Raw genomic sequence first — 18,098 nt, 5'->3', positions numbered from 1 at the left:
CCTCTGCAAGGGTGATTCCCAGGGTACAGAGTTGACCATTCAAATGCTGTTAGCAATAAATACTTTCCTCTCCATCATGCTGTAGTTAAAATCTGTGAGCTAAGGAGAGAAAAGAATTGAGAAAACCCATAACACGGAGTGATATATGCATGTCCATCAAATGGGCACAAGTCATGCCCCTAATAAATTAGTTGTAGTAATTGAGTTTTATTATTACTCATATGTTTATTGATCATAACATGAAATTATTTTAACTATTTGATTTTTATTTAGAGACTTTACAGAGGGAAAAAGAATAATGGAGGCTTTCCCCTGTTTTAAGTATTTCTGAAGATAGTACATGTAAGAGAACAGAATGAATAAGGAAGAATTCACAAATATGTAATATACAGCTTGATACAAAATAATAATATAAATACTTAGCATAAGTATTACAATGTTCGGATTTTAGGCACAGTAGTAAGAAATTCCCTGTGTAATTCTTTAATCTTTACAATGAGTTTTGACATATGCTACTACATGTAAACAGCCTTGTATTATTATTCCTCACTTGTGAGTGACTAGACAAAGTCTCAAATAAATAACTTGATTGTAGTCACTCCCCTAATAAATGGAGAAAGTAAGATGTGATCTTAAGATCTGTGGCTCTAACTTATGTGATGCTAAAGCAACCATTGCAACAAAAACAGTAACCCCAACATGACCGTGTGCAATACAAAAGAAAGGGCATCTGTTTGTGTTTTGTTCCCTAACATCTTACTAATTTTGAATTTTGGATATCTGAATGGTGTGTGTGTGTGCCTGTGTGTGTGTGATCACACATGGGCACATACACACATGCAGGGGCACTATGTTTGCATGAGAAATAATAATGTCCAGCATTATCAACTGAGCAAACCAAGTGTCTGGCATGATGCTAAGTATTGCACATTCATTAACTCATTTCATCCTCAAAACTATTTTTAATCATAATATTCCAGTGAGCAATTTAGGTTAATAGAGATGAAGAATCCTTCCTAATGTCACACCGTGTGGGTCAGTGGTAGAACAGTCCATTTTAAAATTCCATTGTTCATGTTCTTAACCATAATTTCTAAGTCCTTACTGTACATGTGCCAGCCATGTAACAGGTATTTCTATGTAATCCTTGCAGCCCTATTAGGTGGATGTTATTATCCCCTTTGTACAAATGAGGAAATTGAGACTCAAGAGAGATTAAATTATTTGCTAAAGAGCCCTAGTCATGGGTGAGCAGGGATTAATCTAAGCCTGACCTCAGTCTCCCCTGTACCCCACACCCCTCAGAACCTCCTTTAGGTTAGGTGAGGCTATATTTGGGAGATAAAAGCTTTGGATTCTGAATGTTAATATGCCAGTCATATATACCCAAAGACCATTGGGGAAAGCCATATGTGTCTGTGACTCTGACATTTGTGTATCCTCTACTTGCAGGAGCTCCGGAATGCTCAAAGTGAGCAGCTCATGGGCATCCGCCGCGAAGAAGAAATGGAAATGTCTGATGATGAGAACTGTGACAGCCCTACAAAGAAAATGAGAGTCGATGAATCAGGTAATGCCGATAACTGCCACAGACCCATGAGGTATCATAATGATCTTCCAAATCTCAGCTGGGGAATAAGTAAATGGCCCTATAACTCACTTTTATTTGAATTATACTAAACTTTCATCTTTGAGTGACTCTGCTTTTTATTAATAGAACTTTTAACTCCTTCTTGGGAACAGAGTGATTTAAATTGCTCCAGTTGTTTCTCCGTACGTAGATCTGGGGCCATTAAGCTTTTTTCAGGGATATTTGCCTGTTTCCATGAAAATCCTTTTCCAGAGTACAGCAGCCACAGCTGATGCTAAAAATATGGATAAAATTTGGTTTTAGTCGTGTACTTCTTACATGGGAATTGTTTAATCCCTGAAGAAGCTTTCTAGCTTCTGAGCCAAGATGCTGGAGAATTAGACTTCTTTTCCCATAAATGTTCTTTCACCTAATCTGTAATTAAAAGGCTGGCCCCATTTGGTACCAAGCTAGGGGTGTCACTCCTTAGGTTGTAAAAAGAAGAGAAACTTAGAGAGAACCTTGCTTTGTGTGCTCTGTCTAATGGGAGCTGCTGATTTAAAATGCTCTCATTGAATTATATATAAATCCATTGGTATTGTAAAAATAGGCAAGGGAAAAGCTCATTCAAAACATGAGACACCAAGGGAGACTGCTTGTCTGATTGGAAGGGTATTGTCCGAAGGACCTAGGAAGAACCATAATTGCCATCATTCCCAGACAAGAAAATTACAGAGATGGTATAGATTTGATCTATCTCCTCATGTGTACAAGTGAATAAAACATACACCTGTTAGAGACTTTTTAACAGAAAGATTGCAGGTGACCAGGAATCGAGGATCTTTGCTAATTTATTAAGAAGCCAAAATCAAGATTCTAAAAGGATCAGGTCACCAAGACTGCAAAGTGGTCAGGATGCTCTGTTTCTCCAGGGCTGTAGAAGAGAATGTCAGGGGTGCGAGTGATGATCATAAGAAAAAGCTCCTGCCTACAGGCATATAGAGAAAGGGCTTTAATTTCTTTAAAGCAGTGGTTCTCAAAAGTGTGGTTCTCAGTCCAGTAGCACCAGCATCATCTAGGAACTTATTAGAAATGTAAGTTAGCAGGCCCCACCCAAGACCTGCTGAATCAAAAACGTCTAGTGGCTACAGGGGTGTGGGGAAGTGAAGTCCAGCAATCTGTGATTTAAGCCCTATAGGAAATTCTGATGCATGCCAAAGTTTGAGAACCACTGCCTTAGAAACTTTCCCTTTCACCCTCAAATTCATTCATTTTAATCTTTCAGGTGCTTAACATACAAGTAGGCACCATGCCACTATTTTCTGAAGCCATATATCCCTTGTCTGAAAAATGAACCCAGCACTTATGTGTCAATGATGTATGTCTCCTGCTAAGCCCAGATCAGATTCCTCAGGACTGCTTTACTCTTGGGTTTGTTCATTTGAGGAGACCACCTTCCTCACAGGATTTCTATTCTACAAACCTTCACATAGCAAAAGAAGGGAGCAAGGATTTGTGTGAATTTCTTAAGTTCAACAAGATCTTCAAATAAAGAAATAAACTTTTTTTTTTTGTCAAAAGCGCTTTCATCCTTTGTGAAGCTTCTGGATGAGAGGCAAGTTGACATGAAACTTGGATTCTTAATATCCTGACAAGGTAGGTGTAGGAGAAAAGAACTGCATCAGTCAGAAATTCTCATTTGAACCTGTGGCTTTTTGTTTTGTCTTGGTGATGTTTCTTTTTAAATAACTTGTCAATTTCCCAAGTAAGAATTGTGTATAATTTCATAGTCTGCTTAGGATAGGACCAGAATAATGATGACTCTGAATAGTATGCTCACTGAGGTCTTGCGGCACGTACATGCTTATAGGATCGGGGCCCGGCCTCTGCTGCAGAAGCATCAACGGAGATGTGATCTCCCGACACCTCTCTCGGTTTATTCCCCAGGCATCTGATGAGAACGTGAAGTAGAGCCTGAACTTTTAAAAAAAACTTTCACCAGTCTTGTTACTTGGTCAGCAGAATTAATGAGCAAAGTGCAGGGCATGTTGTATGCCAGGTTCTGAGGGAAGAGATGAAAGAACCGGAGTTCAAATGCCAGGCCCCGAGGAGTTCAAAGTCTTTTCGTGCTTTTCAAAACGAGATGGACCAGAGAATGTGGCATGTGGTTTCTGAAGAAAGCACAGGACTGATTAAAGGGAAAGGAAGGCAACTAACCTTTTTTATTCCACGGGGCCCTGAAGATCTGGCCCAAAGGCAGGCAGTTGTTTTTCTTTCAGCCCTGCATATTTGGGGACACAGCCTGACAGCAAGAATTCCCATCTGGTCTTTTGTTCAAACCTCAGACAAATCCCTGCTAACTGTTGCTTGAAGCAGGAGGATGGAGGCCATAGCCCGAGGGAAACACCTTCCAGCGGTATCTTCTTGGGTGACAGACACATCCCTTGTTTTTAGGTACACATTTGCATCTGCCAGTCACCTACATAGGAGCAGTCCTCTCAAAATGTAGCACTCTAATTCACTAACAGGGGAATTGCCAGTGCTGAAATGGAGGTGAAATTCTCCATGCTTTAAGGAATCCCCTGCCAATTTCCTCTCTGCTTAAACAGTGGGATTTTGCTTCAGACCTCCTGGGTAGTAGCTGACCCAGGAATTCTTGGAAATTCCAGAAGAGAATATCCTTCAGTTGTCACCTGCCTGTGCCGGGAGGAGGTGCTGAGGCTGCACCCACTGCAGGGCGCTCTGTCTGTGGTCCCCCAGGGCCAGCTTTGCTTGTCGTCTCCATACTAAGACAAAAGTACCCTGTAATGGATTTTATTTTGGGGGGCAGGGAAGAGATGGAAATAATTGACTTGTTTGGTTTTTAGGAAAGGCACAATTTATTGTGTAAGGACTTATATGATACCTTGGGTTTACTTTTTAAAAAATAATCAAAATGTTTGAATATATCTCTGCTTTTTGGTTATGAAGAATATTTCATTGTACTTTTCTTTTTACCATATATAATAATTTGCAATATATCTTTGGCTATAATTCTGCAGTATCTACAATGGAATTCTGGGTGGGGTGTTCACTCTTCTTCATCAGTTGAATCTTAAAGGGGAAAAGGAGTTCACTGGAGCAAAACTAAGATGCTGATAAAAATGAAAATCAATTTTGTTAATAAATTCGAAAATAATGACAGATTTATTGAAGCATTCATTCTAGAAGATCGGCATCCTGCTCTGAAGCCTGTGAAGATAATTTTTGATAAAAATTCAAATTTATTGTTGTTTAGTCTGCCTCCTACTGAAATGAAGCCAGACTTTAAAATCCAGATCTGTTCTTCCTTTTTCTCTTTCTCTCTCTCTTCCTCCCTCCCTCTCTCTCCCTCTCTCCTTCTCCCTTACCCTTTTCCACTCCCTTCCTCCCTCTCTCCCTCCAGGTTGACTCTGTGGGGCGGGATAGTGTTCACAAGAAATAAAAAGGAGAAAGGAAAGAGGAAGGCTGTCCTAGATTGTAAGGCCTCAGATGGCAAAACCCGATACGTTTTAGTATTGTGAGAGTTAATAAGTCAATGCATGCAAGGCACTTCTGACTTTACTTACAGTGTTGAGCATCTAGTAAGTACTCAATAAATGTTAACTCTGCTTGTTATCTTAGTCATCCTCCAACACATGGCCCTGGGCCTTTCCCCAAGTACGTAATCAATAAAAGTCTGTGGACTTCAATTCATATTCCCCTTCTTCTGATCTTAATGTTTTCGATGCCTTTGTCCCAGAAGTTGATAGGAGGATGATAACCCTGAGAACATTTGCTCTAATTAAATTGAAATGGCAAGTATTAAAGAGGCATGTTCAAACAAAATGTTCAGAACTTTATACGTACAAAATTCAGTGTCACATGGCGAACAGGCCATGGCCCAGAGAGCTGTAACCCAGCATTGTTTTGATTATCTACATTTTGTATGTTCAAGGTGCTGTGGACCCAGGGCACACAGAGTTAGTTAGATACAGGGTACCCAGTTCTCTAGGGTGTAAGACTCATTTGAAAAAAGTGTTTTAAGTTAAAAATATTAGGGATGTCCTAAAGCTGGTAAATTAAATTTATTATAAACCAAAATGAACATCACTACATAGTGTATGTACCTCACCCAATATTTGATGAGTGTACTTTGAACACAAATTTTAGAAGAGTAAAACTAAAAAGTCCCTTGCTCAGTAGACAATCATTATACCTTTCCATAATACACAAACAAATGTTTTTGGATTTTAACTGCATTTCATTTGAACTCTGAGCTCCTTATAGGAGCAGACACTCTAAATTATGAAGAGTGTTTTTCTGAGCTGTCAATTTTTCATGAAAATTCACCATAACATAGGTACAAAGGAATTTTTTTTTTTTTTTTTTTTTTTTTTTTTTGAGACGGAGTCTTGCTCTGTCACCCAGGCTGGAGTGCAGTGGCATGATCTTGGCTCACTGCGAGCTCTGCCTCCCGGGTTCACGCCATTCTCCTGCCTCAGCCTCCCGAGTAGCTAGAACTACAGGCACCCGCCACCACTCCTGGCTCATTTTTTGTATTGTTAGTAGAGACGGGGTTTCACCGTGTTAGCCAGGATGGTCTCGATCTCCTGACTTAGTGAGCCGCTCACCTCGGCCTCCCAAAGTGCTGGGATTACAGGCGTGAGCCACCATGCCTGGCCCGGAATTTTTTTTTTTTTAATTTCACTAAGAATTCAAACAAGGACTTTCCAAATCTTTCAGCCACTAAATCAAATTAGGAACTCATAATTAGGTTTGGTTGGAACTAGCAGTATCAGCCTATCTGAATAGTTATATATGTAGCTGGAAGCTTTATGTTAAAAAAAAATAAGTAATAAAAATAATAATAATAGGGCTCTCTGACCATCCCATTGATTTCTTTGAATAGCAGGACAACCTATTTTTCTGATTAAGTATTTTCTGGGTGGTAGTACTTCTGAAAGATCCTTAAAAATGCCCATCAGGAAGATTATAATCAGGCACAAGCTTAAGAAGAGGCTCACTGTTACCCCATCACCAGCCAGGCACAGAAGAAGGAGAGGGTTACTAAACACCAGACCAGGGTGCAGCAGCTGACTGAAGGGGCCAACTGCAAGGGGCTCTGTCATTCACACTGGTAGAAACTTCCTTTTAGGAAGCACTGAATGTAACTGAAAGCAGGCTCACCCGAGATTGGCTCAGAACTTGGCAGAGGGACAAGAGAATTCAGACACTGAAAGTGAGATGGCTCAGTCTGAGGCCACATGCCAGGATCTGAGCTCCGGGCACCAGCAGACCCCAAGGACAGGGGTGTCTGTGTTGAGTGGAAGCATAGAAGGATAAGCTGTTTTCACATGTAATGACAGCCGAGGGCACCATCTGCTGAAAGAGAAATAGACCAGTGGGGTGTGTCCATCACTGACCACTGAATTAAAGACAAGCATTTTCTCTTCTGGGAACCCAAGGGGGCCAAACAAGGAAATGTGATGAATCAGAACTAATGTGGCTTAAAGATGATAAAAGAAATCTTGCAAGGTGGGCTGAGTAGCCTGCTTTCTTCCTAAACTCTAAACAGAGTTTCATTTGCAAAGGAGCCAAGGCTTTCCTGTTTCTTTCCTTTTTTTTTTTTTTCTTTTAATCTTGCTAATCTTGCCCAAGGAATTCAAATAAATATTTATTTTGGGTGGATTTTTAAGTTCCCTAATTTCATGTGCAGTTACAATTCCCTTTCCGTAATGGATATGCTTCTGAAAAGTGTAGAAATTTTTTTTTTTGTAAATTGCTTCACCTTTTAAATGCAGGAAAACAGATGCTATTTAAATTGATCCTGTCGCAGAAGATTCCATTTCAATGGAAGCACTCCTTCTGCCCAACCAGACTGTGTTTATTTTGTAAATTCACACTTGGAGCCTAAACTGTCTTTAAGCTTAGCCCCTTTATAATCCTATTTTTATGTAGCACCTATCAATGCCATGATTCTTGACATCTCTCTCATATGTGCACAAACTTTCCATAATCTGGTATTTTATGTAAGATTAATCTGTGTTGCTGACGTTGGTGTCTACAGGACCAAGGACTTTCCCTAATACTCTTAACTACTCAACTGTGCCACACCTCGGTGAAATTCAGTTGAGGCCTAGCTGAAGTTCTTAAACAATCCATACCTGTTTGATCCTAGCTTAGACCTGGGTGGGGTCTCCACAAAGTTTCCTGCGTGACAGCCCAGCATGTTCCCAGCTCCTGTCAGGCCCTGGCTTCTTGCTTAGTGCTATGAGTCCCTTGAGCCTGGTGGAGGGCTTGAGCTGATGGGCAGTTGGCAGGGAGAGGAGGAGAATGAGGACATTAGCAACCAATCTTCACAAAGGGAGAGCCACTGACGCCTTGACCTGGGAAAGGTTAAGACGCATGGCCAGGGAGCAGTACAGGGTCACTGCACCGCCGCCTGTGTGCAGCCCAAAGTGCCCTGATGCTTATTGACTGCCAGGAACACCATTATCTACATTACAGTTTATTATGTGTTCTGGGCATTTCATTCCGGTAAGGTTTGATGCAGGATCATTACATAGGAGAGTGGATTTAATCCTGTTTCTGTAGCAGGCTTTAAGGACACTGAGGGAATATTTATGTAATAAGATGCAAAGTTGCTATGGAAAATACTATAGCAACCTAACGTCTTACCAGAGCCAAGCAGCCACTTGTAACAGCAATCTAAATTTACATTTATTTTAGTGTCATTTTATCGACACTCTTAGTATCTCATTCTGACAGGATGTTAAAATATGTTTTCAGCTTGCATTTGAGCAAAATTAACACAGTGTTGTTGGAATTTAAGTGCGGTTTGCACAACTTCTAGAAAAAATCGGGATATTTTTTGAAGGAGTTTAGATGACAGAATCTGGGCAAGTTTGTAAGCTTTTTTTGTTGTTGTTGTTCTTTCCTAAACACAGGAGAGAATTCTTCAGTAGAATTTATTCCTGATTTTCCGTTTTCATTTATAAGCAATACTCAGGAATCTCTGATTTTGAAAAACGGATTATCCTTTACAACATTGATGAATTTTGTCAAATGCTCACCTGTGATTCTAGCAGATGCTTATAGAAAACACTTTCAGTAGGTCACCTCATTGCGCTCTAGCAGCATGTAACATTTTAAAAAATAAAAGTTGTTTTTTGAATAAAAATAATACCTGGTCATTTTTGAAAACCTAACAACTAAGAATAATGAATAAAGAAGAAAACAAAATTGTGTTATAACGTTACAGAAGAATGTTTTGGCTTCTAATTTTTTTCTTTTGCACAGTTAACTACATAAGTATTTTTCCGTGTATTTTTTAAGGCTCAGTAATAAAATTCTACATGATTTTGGTTTCAGACAAGAGTCCTTGTGTAACAAGTAAGCCTTTGTTAGAAGTTTTCTTTTTATATATTAATGGAATAGAAAATAGAGAACAAATAAGTTTGTATTCTTCCTGGATCATAGGCTCTTTCCTGTGGACCTTTGAGAGATGAAGCTAAAATCTTTGAGGTGGTCAGAGTAGATTCTTGAGGTTATTAAAAGCATGGTAACTGGGCCAGACCTTCCAAAGGCATCTTTTAGGTCCCTTGAATGTGAGTATGGCAGAGAAGCTATATATATGTAGGCCAGTTGGTAGTGGAAAAATAGTATCTATTGATTTTCTTCTCTACCTCTCCATCTGAAATCTTGAAGTGTGACTGTAACATTGTTAAAGTAGGACACTGGCCAAAAGAATCAGTACTAGGCCACATTAAAATATACACTGTTACCAGCCTCTTAGCACAGTGATGTGCTGTTTATGCACATCATTGTCCTAATTCTCCTCTGCTTTTATACTGTATTGTTCATCAAAACACAGTAGGTGACATAAAGCTATTATACCTTGACTCCTAACACTGTTGCACATGAGCTTCGTTAATCGAAGACTTGAAGATGCTAGGGATACTGCATGAACACAGAAAATGAAGACAGGATGGTGTCTTGTAGAATTCTAGTAACCATAGGTAGTTAAGAGCCACATAACTAATTTAAAAAGTAAGTACTTCCTTCCCTTTCTTGGAAATTCTACTTGCCATTATATGATACTTAGAAGCCCTGGAAATTGAAGTTTATAGGAAATTATTATTATAGTAAGCTCTCCCACATCTAAATGGCTTAGAGACCCTTCTCTTTCACTTGACTGAAGGCTCTTGATATCAAAGAGGGAGCAAGAGCTCAGCAACTCTTCTCCCCAGTTCCAGGACACAATGCGTGAAGCCTTCTAGGAAGTGGCTAGAGAAAGAAAATTTTATTTTAGACTCCCATCACTAGCAGAGAAGTAGGAAGAAACATTTCTGGAGCGAAAGTTACAAGACAGAGTCTATTAATTGTAGCATTTCCGGCAGGGCATTGCAGGGTCTTTAATGAGCCCCCTTTAAGTTCGAGAGCTGCTATGTCCCAAAGGCCCTTGCTTTCTACTTGGGGCATGCTAGTCATTGCAGCTCAAAGCAGTTACCTAAATTATCAGTTCTCAGAATTAATTTAGAAACATCTAAACATTGAACACTAGGGTATTGATTAATTAATGTATATCCATGAGCAGTCTTGAAAGAAACCATGGTTTAGACTATATAATGGAATGAAAGAAGGTTCTCAATATGTTGTGAAGTGATAAAAGCAGTTACAAACCAGCATGAATAATTCCAATTGTGTGTGTATGTGTTATATTCACAATTTATGTTAGGGGAAAATCTGTGAGGATATAGGTCAAAATATTCAGACTGATTATCACCAGATGGTGTAATTACAAGTGATTTTTGTTTTTTTTTTTTCTGTGCATTTCAAAAATGTCAATATATGCATGTATTATTTAAATAATTAAAACTACAATAAATATTAATTTATAAATTACCTAGGAGAATCTATGAAAAAATCCATGTTGATTGAGGAATACTCCCTAGACATTTTCAGTCATTCTGGAAAGTCAAGAATAGTAAGGAATAGTAACTAGTATCAGATAATGATAGTTTATTGAATTGCCTTCTTTTGCTTTAAATTAGGGAATTTCCACATTTAACTCACCATAATATGCTTACCTTCCCAGACCACATAATCTTATAATTTCCTATTCTAAGAGTTAATCATATTGGTATAAATATTAAATAATGGATCCAAGAAATAATTCAAGTTCTAAACCAGGCAGAAATGTTGAGTTCTTACCCACAGAGAGATTGGCAATGATGAGAAGTTATGTTATTTACCCAAGATCGTAAGTGGAAAGTCTAGAGCTCAATACTAGCTTTCTCCTTTTCAGGTTAATGACCCTTTTATGGCACCACTGAATTTTATGGGAAAAGGGCTCCAGAATCTCTTTCAAATGCCTTCAGTGATACCATAAGAGTCAGTAACCAAATAAAATCAACGAAGGATTTTGAGTGCCTGCAGTGTACATGGTGCCATAATGCCTTTTGGAGGCAAAGGTAGCCTGGAGATGCTTATTAACTTAAAATGTTAATCCAGACAAAGCCGAATGGGGCTTCTGCTTGGTCTTCCCATCATTTTCTGTATTTTCCCACTACCTAGATGGAGATTTGCTTCAATATAGGCAATGCGCCCAGCAAACTCTTTTTAAGCCCATCCCAACAGAAATGCCACTCTTAAAAATTATTCTGGAAATTGGTACCACCCATTTGCTAATTGAGTGACATTTATTTCCTGAAAGCAGAGTCTGCTGTATGGCTTTAGACAAGAAAAAGAAGAAAAGGAAATGCTTTGAAGAGGTGAAGTGCATAGGGATGTTCACTGCTGTGTTATATGTTTCCTTTGGTAACCATACACACTGTCACAACCCATGTTTTCCATTTCATAAGTCCCCAGAAAGATAAAGAGAAAAATGAAGACGTTCCTCAAACCTCAGGCACATGCTTGATGGTTGATCTGAAATGATCTGAGCTACAATATCAGCCCTTTGATTTCCCATCTCATCCCATGTTTTCTTTGCACCCCCAGGGTCTGGGAGAGCCTACCTGAGGATCACCAGTTTATTGACTCACCATCTAATTTCAAGACTTATTGAAGTGCCTCTCCCTTTTTCTCTGTTCCCGAGGCTTTTCTTTATGAGATGTGCCTCTCAATATAGCTTAAAAATAAGAGTCTGAGGGACCTCATCTACAGTAATATCAATCTTCTTGAGATTTACAGACTCAGGGAAATTCTGATCTTGGAAGTAATATGTCTTCTCCCTTCCACCAATGTCCTAAATTAATGAGAAAAATGAATTTTGGTACCCCCAAATAATGATCAGGTGAGCTGCTGAATAAATACCACAAGTTTGTATTTGATACTTGTGATGTTTTTGTGATTACAAGTTTTCAGGCACAACTTAATCTACAACATATATTTAGAAAATCTTTTGGAAGTAGCATGAGAGATTTTATTTTTCTTGTAGTGATTTACCAGTCAGTTGTTTATGAAATGTCTCCACGTGCAATACTAGACTTTTCTAGTGTAGTTTATCTACTGAGCCTCCTAAAGCCATCCATTTCTCTACCCTTAATCCTTTGCCTCCACGAATTGTCTTAAACAATGTCATAATACAAAGCAGTGATAAAATTAAAACAACAAATATTCAGTAAATTCTCACAATGTGTGTGGGACCATATCCTTTGTCTTCTTTACAGTGCCAGATTAAGGGGAAAGAATAGCTAACAAAGTCTTGAAAGACTGAGACACAGACTTGGATCTGAGAGGGTTGCTTATCTCCTCTGAAAAATCCTCGTAGCATAACATCAGTTCTGCTTTTCCTGGAATAGTGTCAGATCACAGGTCCTCACAGTCTCTGCCCACTGTGCCCTCCGAAGTCATAGCCAAAAACTAGTAGATAAACTCTAACATAAAGAAGTGTGAGAGCGTAAACTTGAACATAAAGAATGCCCAGCCCACTACATTGTACATGGTAGGGGGGCAAGATTTTGTTAAGTGAATGGATAGGAAATTAAAACTAGGAAGAACTAATTTTTAATCTGTTGGGGGATATTTTTTTCATTTTGAAGAAAAAAAAAAACCCTATTACCTATTTAATCCTCACAGTACTGACTACATTTTTTGGATAAGGACCCTGAGGTCTCTTGGAGGTTTAGTTTCTTGCCCTAAGCCTCACAGCTGGTATCTGGCTTCAGAGCCCCTTCTCTTTCTCTAGCACTCCTGTGCCTCTCTCCTCTATATAATCCACGTCCACTCGACTCTTTGAGGTTGGCAGGGGTAGATATGTGGGATGCAGAGCACTATGTTATGTCGAGTGTGTCTCTCAGGGAGACTGTGCCTCAGACACACCCAGTAGTCCCCAAAGTATCACCTGTGTGTGGTGCCCCCTCCCCTCTGTGGAATTCTGCTTCCATCATTATATATCAGACACTCTGTATGTTACTCTTTTTGGTAGGAAGAAGGTGATGTTCTTTCAGGTCATTAAAATGTGGGGGACTATGGCAAGCAGAAGGATGGGGCTAAGAGGAAGATGAGTAAATGCTTTTTAAACAGCTCTACCTTTTTTTCTAATTGAGAAACAGAGCTGTTTGGGCAAGTTTATGAGGTGACCTTGATTGAATTAAAGAGGTAACAACTGAAGCTTTTTTCTGTAGAACTAGGTTGCAATTTTTGCAAATGATAAACTATATGTTGATTTAATTTTCTCTTTTTTTCTTTCTTTCTTTTCTTTCTTTCTTAGTAATTGAAAGTCATTGGGTTCTTGGACTTTGAAATAGGAAATAAAATTTAAAATGGACTTTTTGACCCTTCTACATAACACTTAGGCTCCTAAGGAATATTGTAATCGATGCTGGATCATCAGTGTCATGTTAACAAAGCACTTTAGATGAAACTATCCATAGTCCCTTCCCTCTCATGTTCAATAAAAAGCTAGTAACAAGACAGCTGCCTTCTCAGAGGAATTCTTTTAACCTTTCAGAAACAAAATATTTTATGCTAATTTCTGCTTAATTGGAAGGAAGTCATTTTTTAAAAAATCATTGAATATGGGTTTGAAATCTGTTCCATCGCTGACCTCTTTAATTCAATGAAGGTCACCTCATAAACTTGCCCAAACAGCTCTGTTTCTCAATTAGAAAAAAAGGTAGAGCTGTTTAAAAAGCATTTAGTGTTTGATTAATAGTGCTTAACTGGCACCTCAGCACTGGCAGAGGCTTTTTTTTTTTTTTTTTTTTTGAGACGGAATCTCGCTCTGTCACCAGGGTAGAGTGCAATGGCGCGATCTCGGCTCATTGCAACCTCTGCCTCCCGGGTTCAAGCGATTCTCCTGCCTCAGCCTCCCAAGCAGCTAGGACTACAGGCGTGTGCCACCACTCCTGGCTAATTTTTTGTATTTTTAGTAGAGACGGGGTCTCACTGTATTAGCCAGGGTGTTCTTGATCTCCTGATCTCATGATATGCCCACCTCGGCCTCCCAAAGTGCTGGGATTACAGGCGTGAGCCACCACGCCCAGTCGCAGAGGATTTTTAAGGAGGCTCTGGTAAGAATAAAACATTGCTACCTGAAAAATTATACCCACCAGAAACGCAAAACAAATCATTTTAATGAACAAAGCAAAAACTGTTTTTTTGTGGGGATGTGAGAAAGGTTATCATGCTCAATATATAGAGGGTTTAAATGTCTGAACAACTCTTTCCCAGGGAAAAATTGCTGTAATTTATCCATCCGGACAGTTTATAAAATACATGCATTTCCCCTGCCCAAGGACTCCAAGACTAATGCTGAGTTTGTCAAAGCAAGATTTTGTGGCACTCAAACTCTGGGGCTAAAAAGAAGTGATGATGTGTCCAGTTGAAGAATGTGAACTGAAGCCATCTGAATCACTGAAATATTGAGAATTCCGAAAATAAGTCCTTGGCTTCCTTCTGCGTTTCCTCTCCACTGTCGGGCCTGACTAAGCACTGCCAAGCTCACTATGATACTCTCTTTGGAAGAGAGGCTCATCTGGGTGGTAAGAGTGTTAGAATGGCTCTGAGAAAGGGACCTCTATGAGTGAGAACAAGTGTTGTTGGCAGGGGGAGTTTAGAGTCAGTGAATACAGTAAAGAAGTAACTTTGAGCCTGGGTACAGTCACTCACACCTGTAATCCCAGCACTTTGGGAGGCCGAGGTAGGCGGATCATTTGAGGTCAAGAGTTCCAGACCAGCCTGGCCAGCATAGTGAAACCCTGTCTCTACTAAAAATACAAAAATTAGCCAGGTGTGGTGGCACACACCTGTAATCCCAGCTAGATGGGAGGCTGAGGCAGGAGAATCATGTAAGCCCGGGAGGCAGAGGTTGCAGCGAGCCAAGGTCACACCACTGCACTCCAGCCTGGGTGACAGCGAGACTCTGGAGAAAAAAAAAAAAAAAAAAAGTAACTTTGAGCAGATGAGGTCAGAGGGCCCTTGAAGTACCTTGGTTTTATTTCTGGCATGGCTTGGCAAATAATATCCCTTCACCAAGCCTCAGCTTTCTTAGCAATGACATGAGGCTCATCCTGAGAGTTCCTCGATAAGACTGTGAGAAATAAACAATTAAGGGATTCTGTGGCATTTTGCAAATACCAGGCACTGTGGCAATGTGGAGAGTTGATGCTGGTGTAGAGCAGAAGGTGTGAATGTGTGGTTCACGGCACCGTCTGCACGTGAGAATCACCTGGGAAACTTTATACACATACCAATGGCCGCAGGTTAATGCCCAGGCATCGGTGTTATTAAAACAGTCCCCAGGTGATTCGCTGCACAAAGGATTGAAAACCACTGGCCTGTAATGTGAGGATGATGGCTGTCATATAGTGCTTAACTGGCACCTCAGCACTTGCAAAGGCTTTTTAAGGAGGCACTGGTAAGAATAAAACATTGCTACCTGAAAAATTATACTCACCAGAAATGCAAAACAAATCATTTTAATGAACAAAGCAAAAATCTTTTTTGTGAGGATGTGAGAAAGGTTACCTCTTTTCCCACCTATTAGGTGGGAAAGAAGGACAAAACGGGTTGAGGTGAGGTAAAGTAATGTGGGAATGAGAAGAAAACAAAAATGGAGTAAAGGATAAAAATCTGTAGTGGACAGGAAGTGACTGACATAGGCAATGATAAAGGAGCAAAGAAAGGAGAAGTGAGAGGGAGGTAGTTTAAGTGGAGCGTGTGAGACCCAGGTGGAAAAGTCCCCTCACAGGTCTGTGTCGGGCACATTTGGAGTATCCTCTGGTTCACTGGAAAAAAGGGCGGCTTGAAAAGGGAGGGCAAGGGTGGAGGGTGGCCTGATATGAGTGGTGATGCAAGCCAAGGACAGAGTCCCTGCCTTTCTCTACCTCTAGGAGAATAGACAGGAACTGTTTGCTCATCCATCAGCAGTGAGAAAGGGAAGCAGGCATGCCTGGCCACTTGCCAAGGAGAAAAGTCTCTGCGAATCTAGAGACTGGTGTGGTAAGCATGTGTACGTGGGAGGGGCCTCCTCTCCCACAGTGAAAAGGCTGTTCCCGGGGCCTGGTCAAGGGCAATTAGTTCCAGAGGTTCAGCCTGGCCTCTCCTGGGTGCAAGCCACAAGCTGCCATAGCAGAAACTTTCTCCAGACATATGGCTGCAAAGAAAAGTAATGCACAACAACATCGAGCAGATGAGGACAATGTGTTTTGGAGACACTGCCTGTAGGATTTACGCAGGCATTCAGTCACAGTGTCATTCCAGGAGAGGCAGGAGGTAGCATTCAGCAAGGAGCAGGCCGGTAGGTTAATGGAATGTGAGAAGACATGGCAGAGGCAGAGAAGCCCAGAAGGCTGTGTTGGGTTGTAAAAGCAGGAGAGAAGGTCCTTTCAGCTGTTGGAAAAGGCTGAAAGAAAGCAAATATGAAAAACTAATGAAAGAAATCTAAGACTAGAAGAAAGTCATGAAGAAAGCATTAGGAAGTGGGGACCTGGTCCCTAAAGGCCAGGGAGGTGGCTCTAAAATGTTGGCATGCATCAGAATCACCCTAGAAACTTGCTGAAAGGCACATCCCTGGGCCCCATTCCAGAATCTCAGATTCATAACATCCGGCATGAGTCCCAGGTTTCTCATTTAAGAGATACCAAAGTGGTACAGATACCTCAAGATGCCAGCTACCTGTTCATACTGGGTCCTCCCACCTTGGTTATACATTGAGAGAGGATGCGGATACTTTCTGTCCTATTGCCAGACACAAGTAAGTGTTCATAAGTCAATTTCAATGTTGGTAATGAGAACAGTGGGGAGGAGGAGGCTCAGAGACAGCCCAGGCACAGTCATTGCCCAAGCATAAAAGTGAAGTCTTGGTGCCCACTTACTAGTCTGGATAGTTAGGGTTTACCTAAGGCGGAAGTAACTTTCAAAAAAAGTTTTCTGTTCAACCCATTATCGCAAGTATTTGGCACTATAAAATAAAAACTTTACAAAAAAAGATGCTACTCCTTGCAAAGAGCAATGCATAGAACTGAGAAGATATACCTTAAGTTTGAGCTGGCCATCATTTCACATTTCGTAGTGTGGATGTGTTTTATATGGTAGAAGCACCAATTCAAATATTGATATAACTGTGTGCGCGTGCGTGTGTTTCTGTGTAGAGGGTAGAGCAGGAGAGGGGAAATACCACTTCTTAAGGGGAAAGTTTCTTGATGAAAATTAGAAATGACCACTTGTTAAAAAGGAAGGAAATTTGTAAGATGAGAGGAAAAAGAGGTCACTGCTTTTATACTGCAGACTGGTGAGAAAATGAGAGGAGTTGTTTTGGAGGGAAGGATTGCTGTTTAAAGTTTCTCTCTTTGGCCAGACCAACTACTAGTTAGGATGAAGTCACACAGAGCCAAGCCCGTGGTGGAGTACTACACCCAAGGGAGGTGTACTGTCTGCAGGGGAGGGGGTACAATTCCTGAAAGCCAGTGTCATTTTATTATCTAGCTTGGCTTAGCTAAGTCTGACTTTCCTAAAAAGGAATCTTTAAAGCCTTTAGAAGATTTTTTTAAAATGGCCCTATAATCTTGGAAATCAAAATAGGGACTGAAAGTGAAAAAGAAAACTAAAATCTAATTAAAAGGAAGAGTGGGGTAAAGTGCCCCCTCCTGAGATGCTCCTGCCTGGCCTTGGGGCTCAATAGGAAGCAGCCTGCTCGCCTCTCCCTCCATAGCCATGGCACCTCCTCCTGGAGATCGCTGAATCTTTTGGTAAAGCAGTGTCCACTGTGCAGCAGTCCCACTCTGCTTCCCTTCAGCTTTTCAATGTGTGAGCTCAACCGCTGCCTTCCAGAGAGAGCCTCCCCCAGCTCTTATGTTCCAGCCAGAAGATAAGAGCTCTTCTCTCCCTTATTTGACTCCCACTACACAGTGTGAGGATGGCCCCTCCTGGAGCCCTTCTAACCAGCTTCTACCAGGTTCCATATCTGTAGCTCTCCCTGCGGCTGGGCTGGGAGCTGCGGAGGCCAGGCTGGGCAGGGGCTGAGAGCCCTGCTTCCCTGCCCTGTCCCCAGCTTGGCCTAGAGTAGGGAGCTCAGCTCATG

At 40.7% G+C, this 18,098-nt stretch overlaps 1 protein-coding gene across 27 annotated transcripts in view; it reads left to right on the top strand.

Moving 5' to 3' along the window:
- The window catches only part of ENOX1 (ecto-NOX disulfide-thiol exchanger 1), a 584,882-nt gene that overhangs the window by 475,007 nt on the left and 91,777 nt on the right, over window positions 1-18,098 (top strand). For all 27 annotated transcript variants that reach the window (XM_054665232.2, XM_003954252.6, XM_054665246.2 and 24 more), the window contains one exon: window positions 1,453-1,570. In XM_054665232.2, coding sequence (XP_054521207.1) covers window positions 1,453-1,570 — 118 coding nt within the window. The remainder of the gene's footprint in view (window positions 1-1,452; window positions 1,571-18,098) is intronic.

The sequence above is a fragment of the Pan troglodytes genome, chromosome 14, assembly GCF_028858775.2.
Source record: "Pan troglodytes isolate AG18354 chromosome 14, NHGRI_mPanTro3-v2.0_pri, whole genome shotgun sequence".
In the NCBI taxonomy this organism is placed as follows: Eukaryota; Metazoa; Chordata; class Mammalia; order Primates; family Hominidae; genus Pan; species Pan troglodytes.
This window is presented reverse-complemented; position numbering and strand designations above follow the sequence as displayed.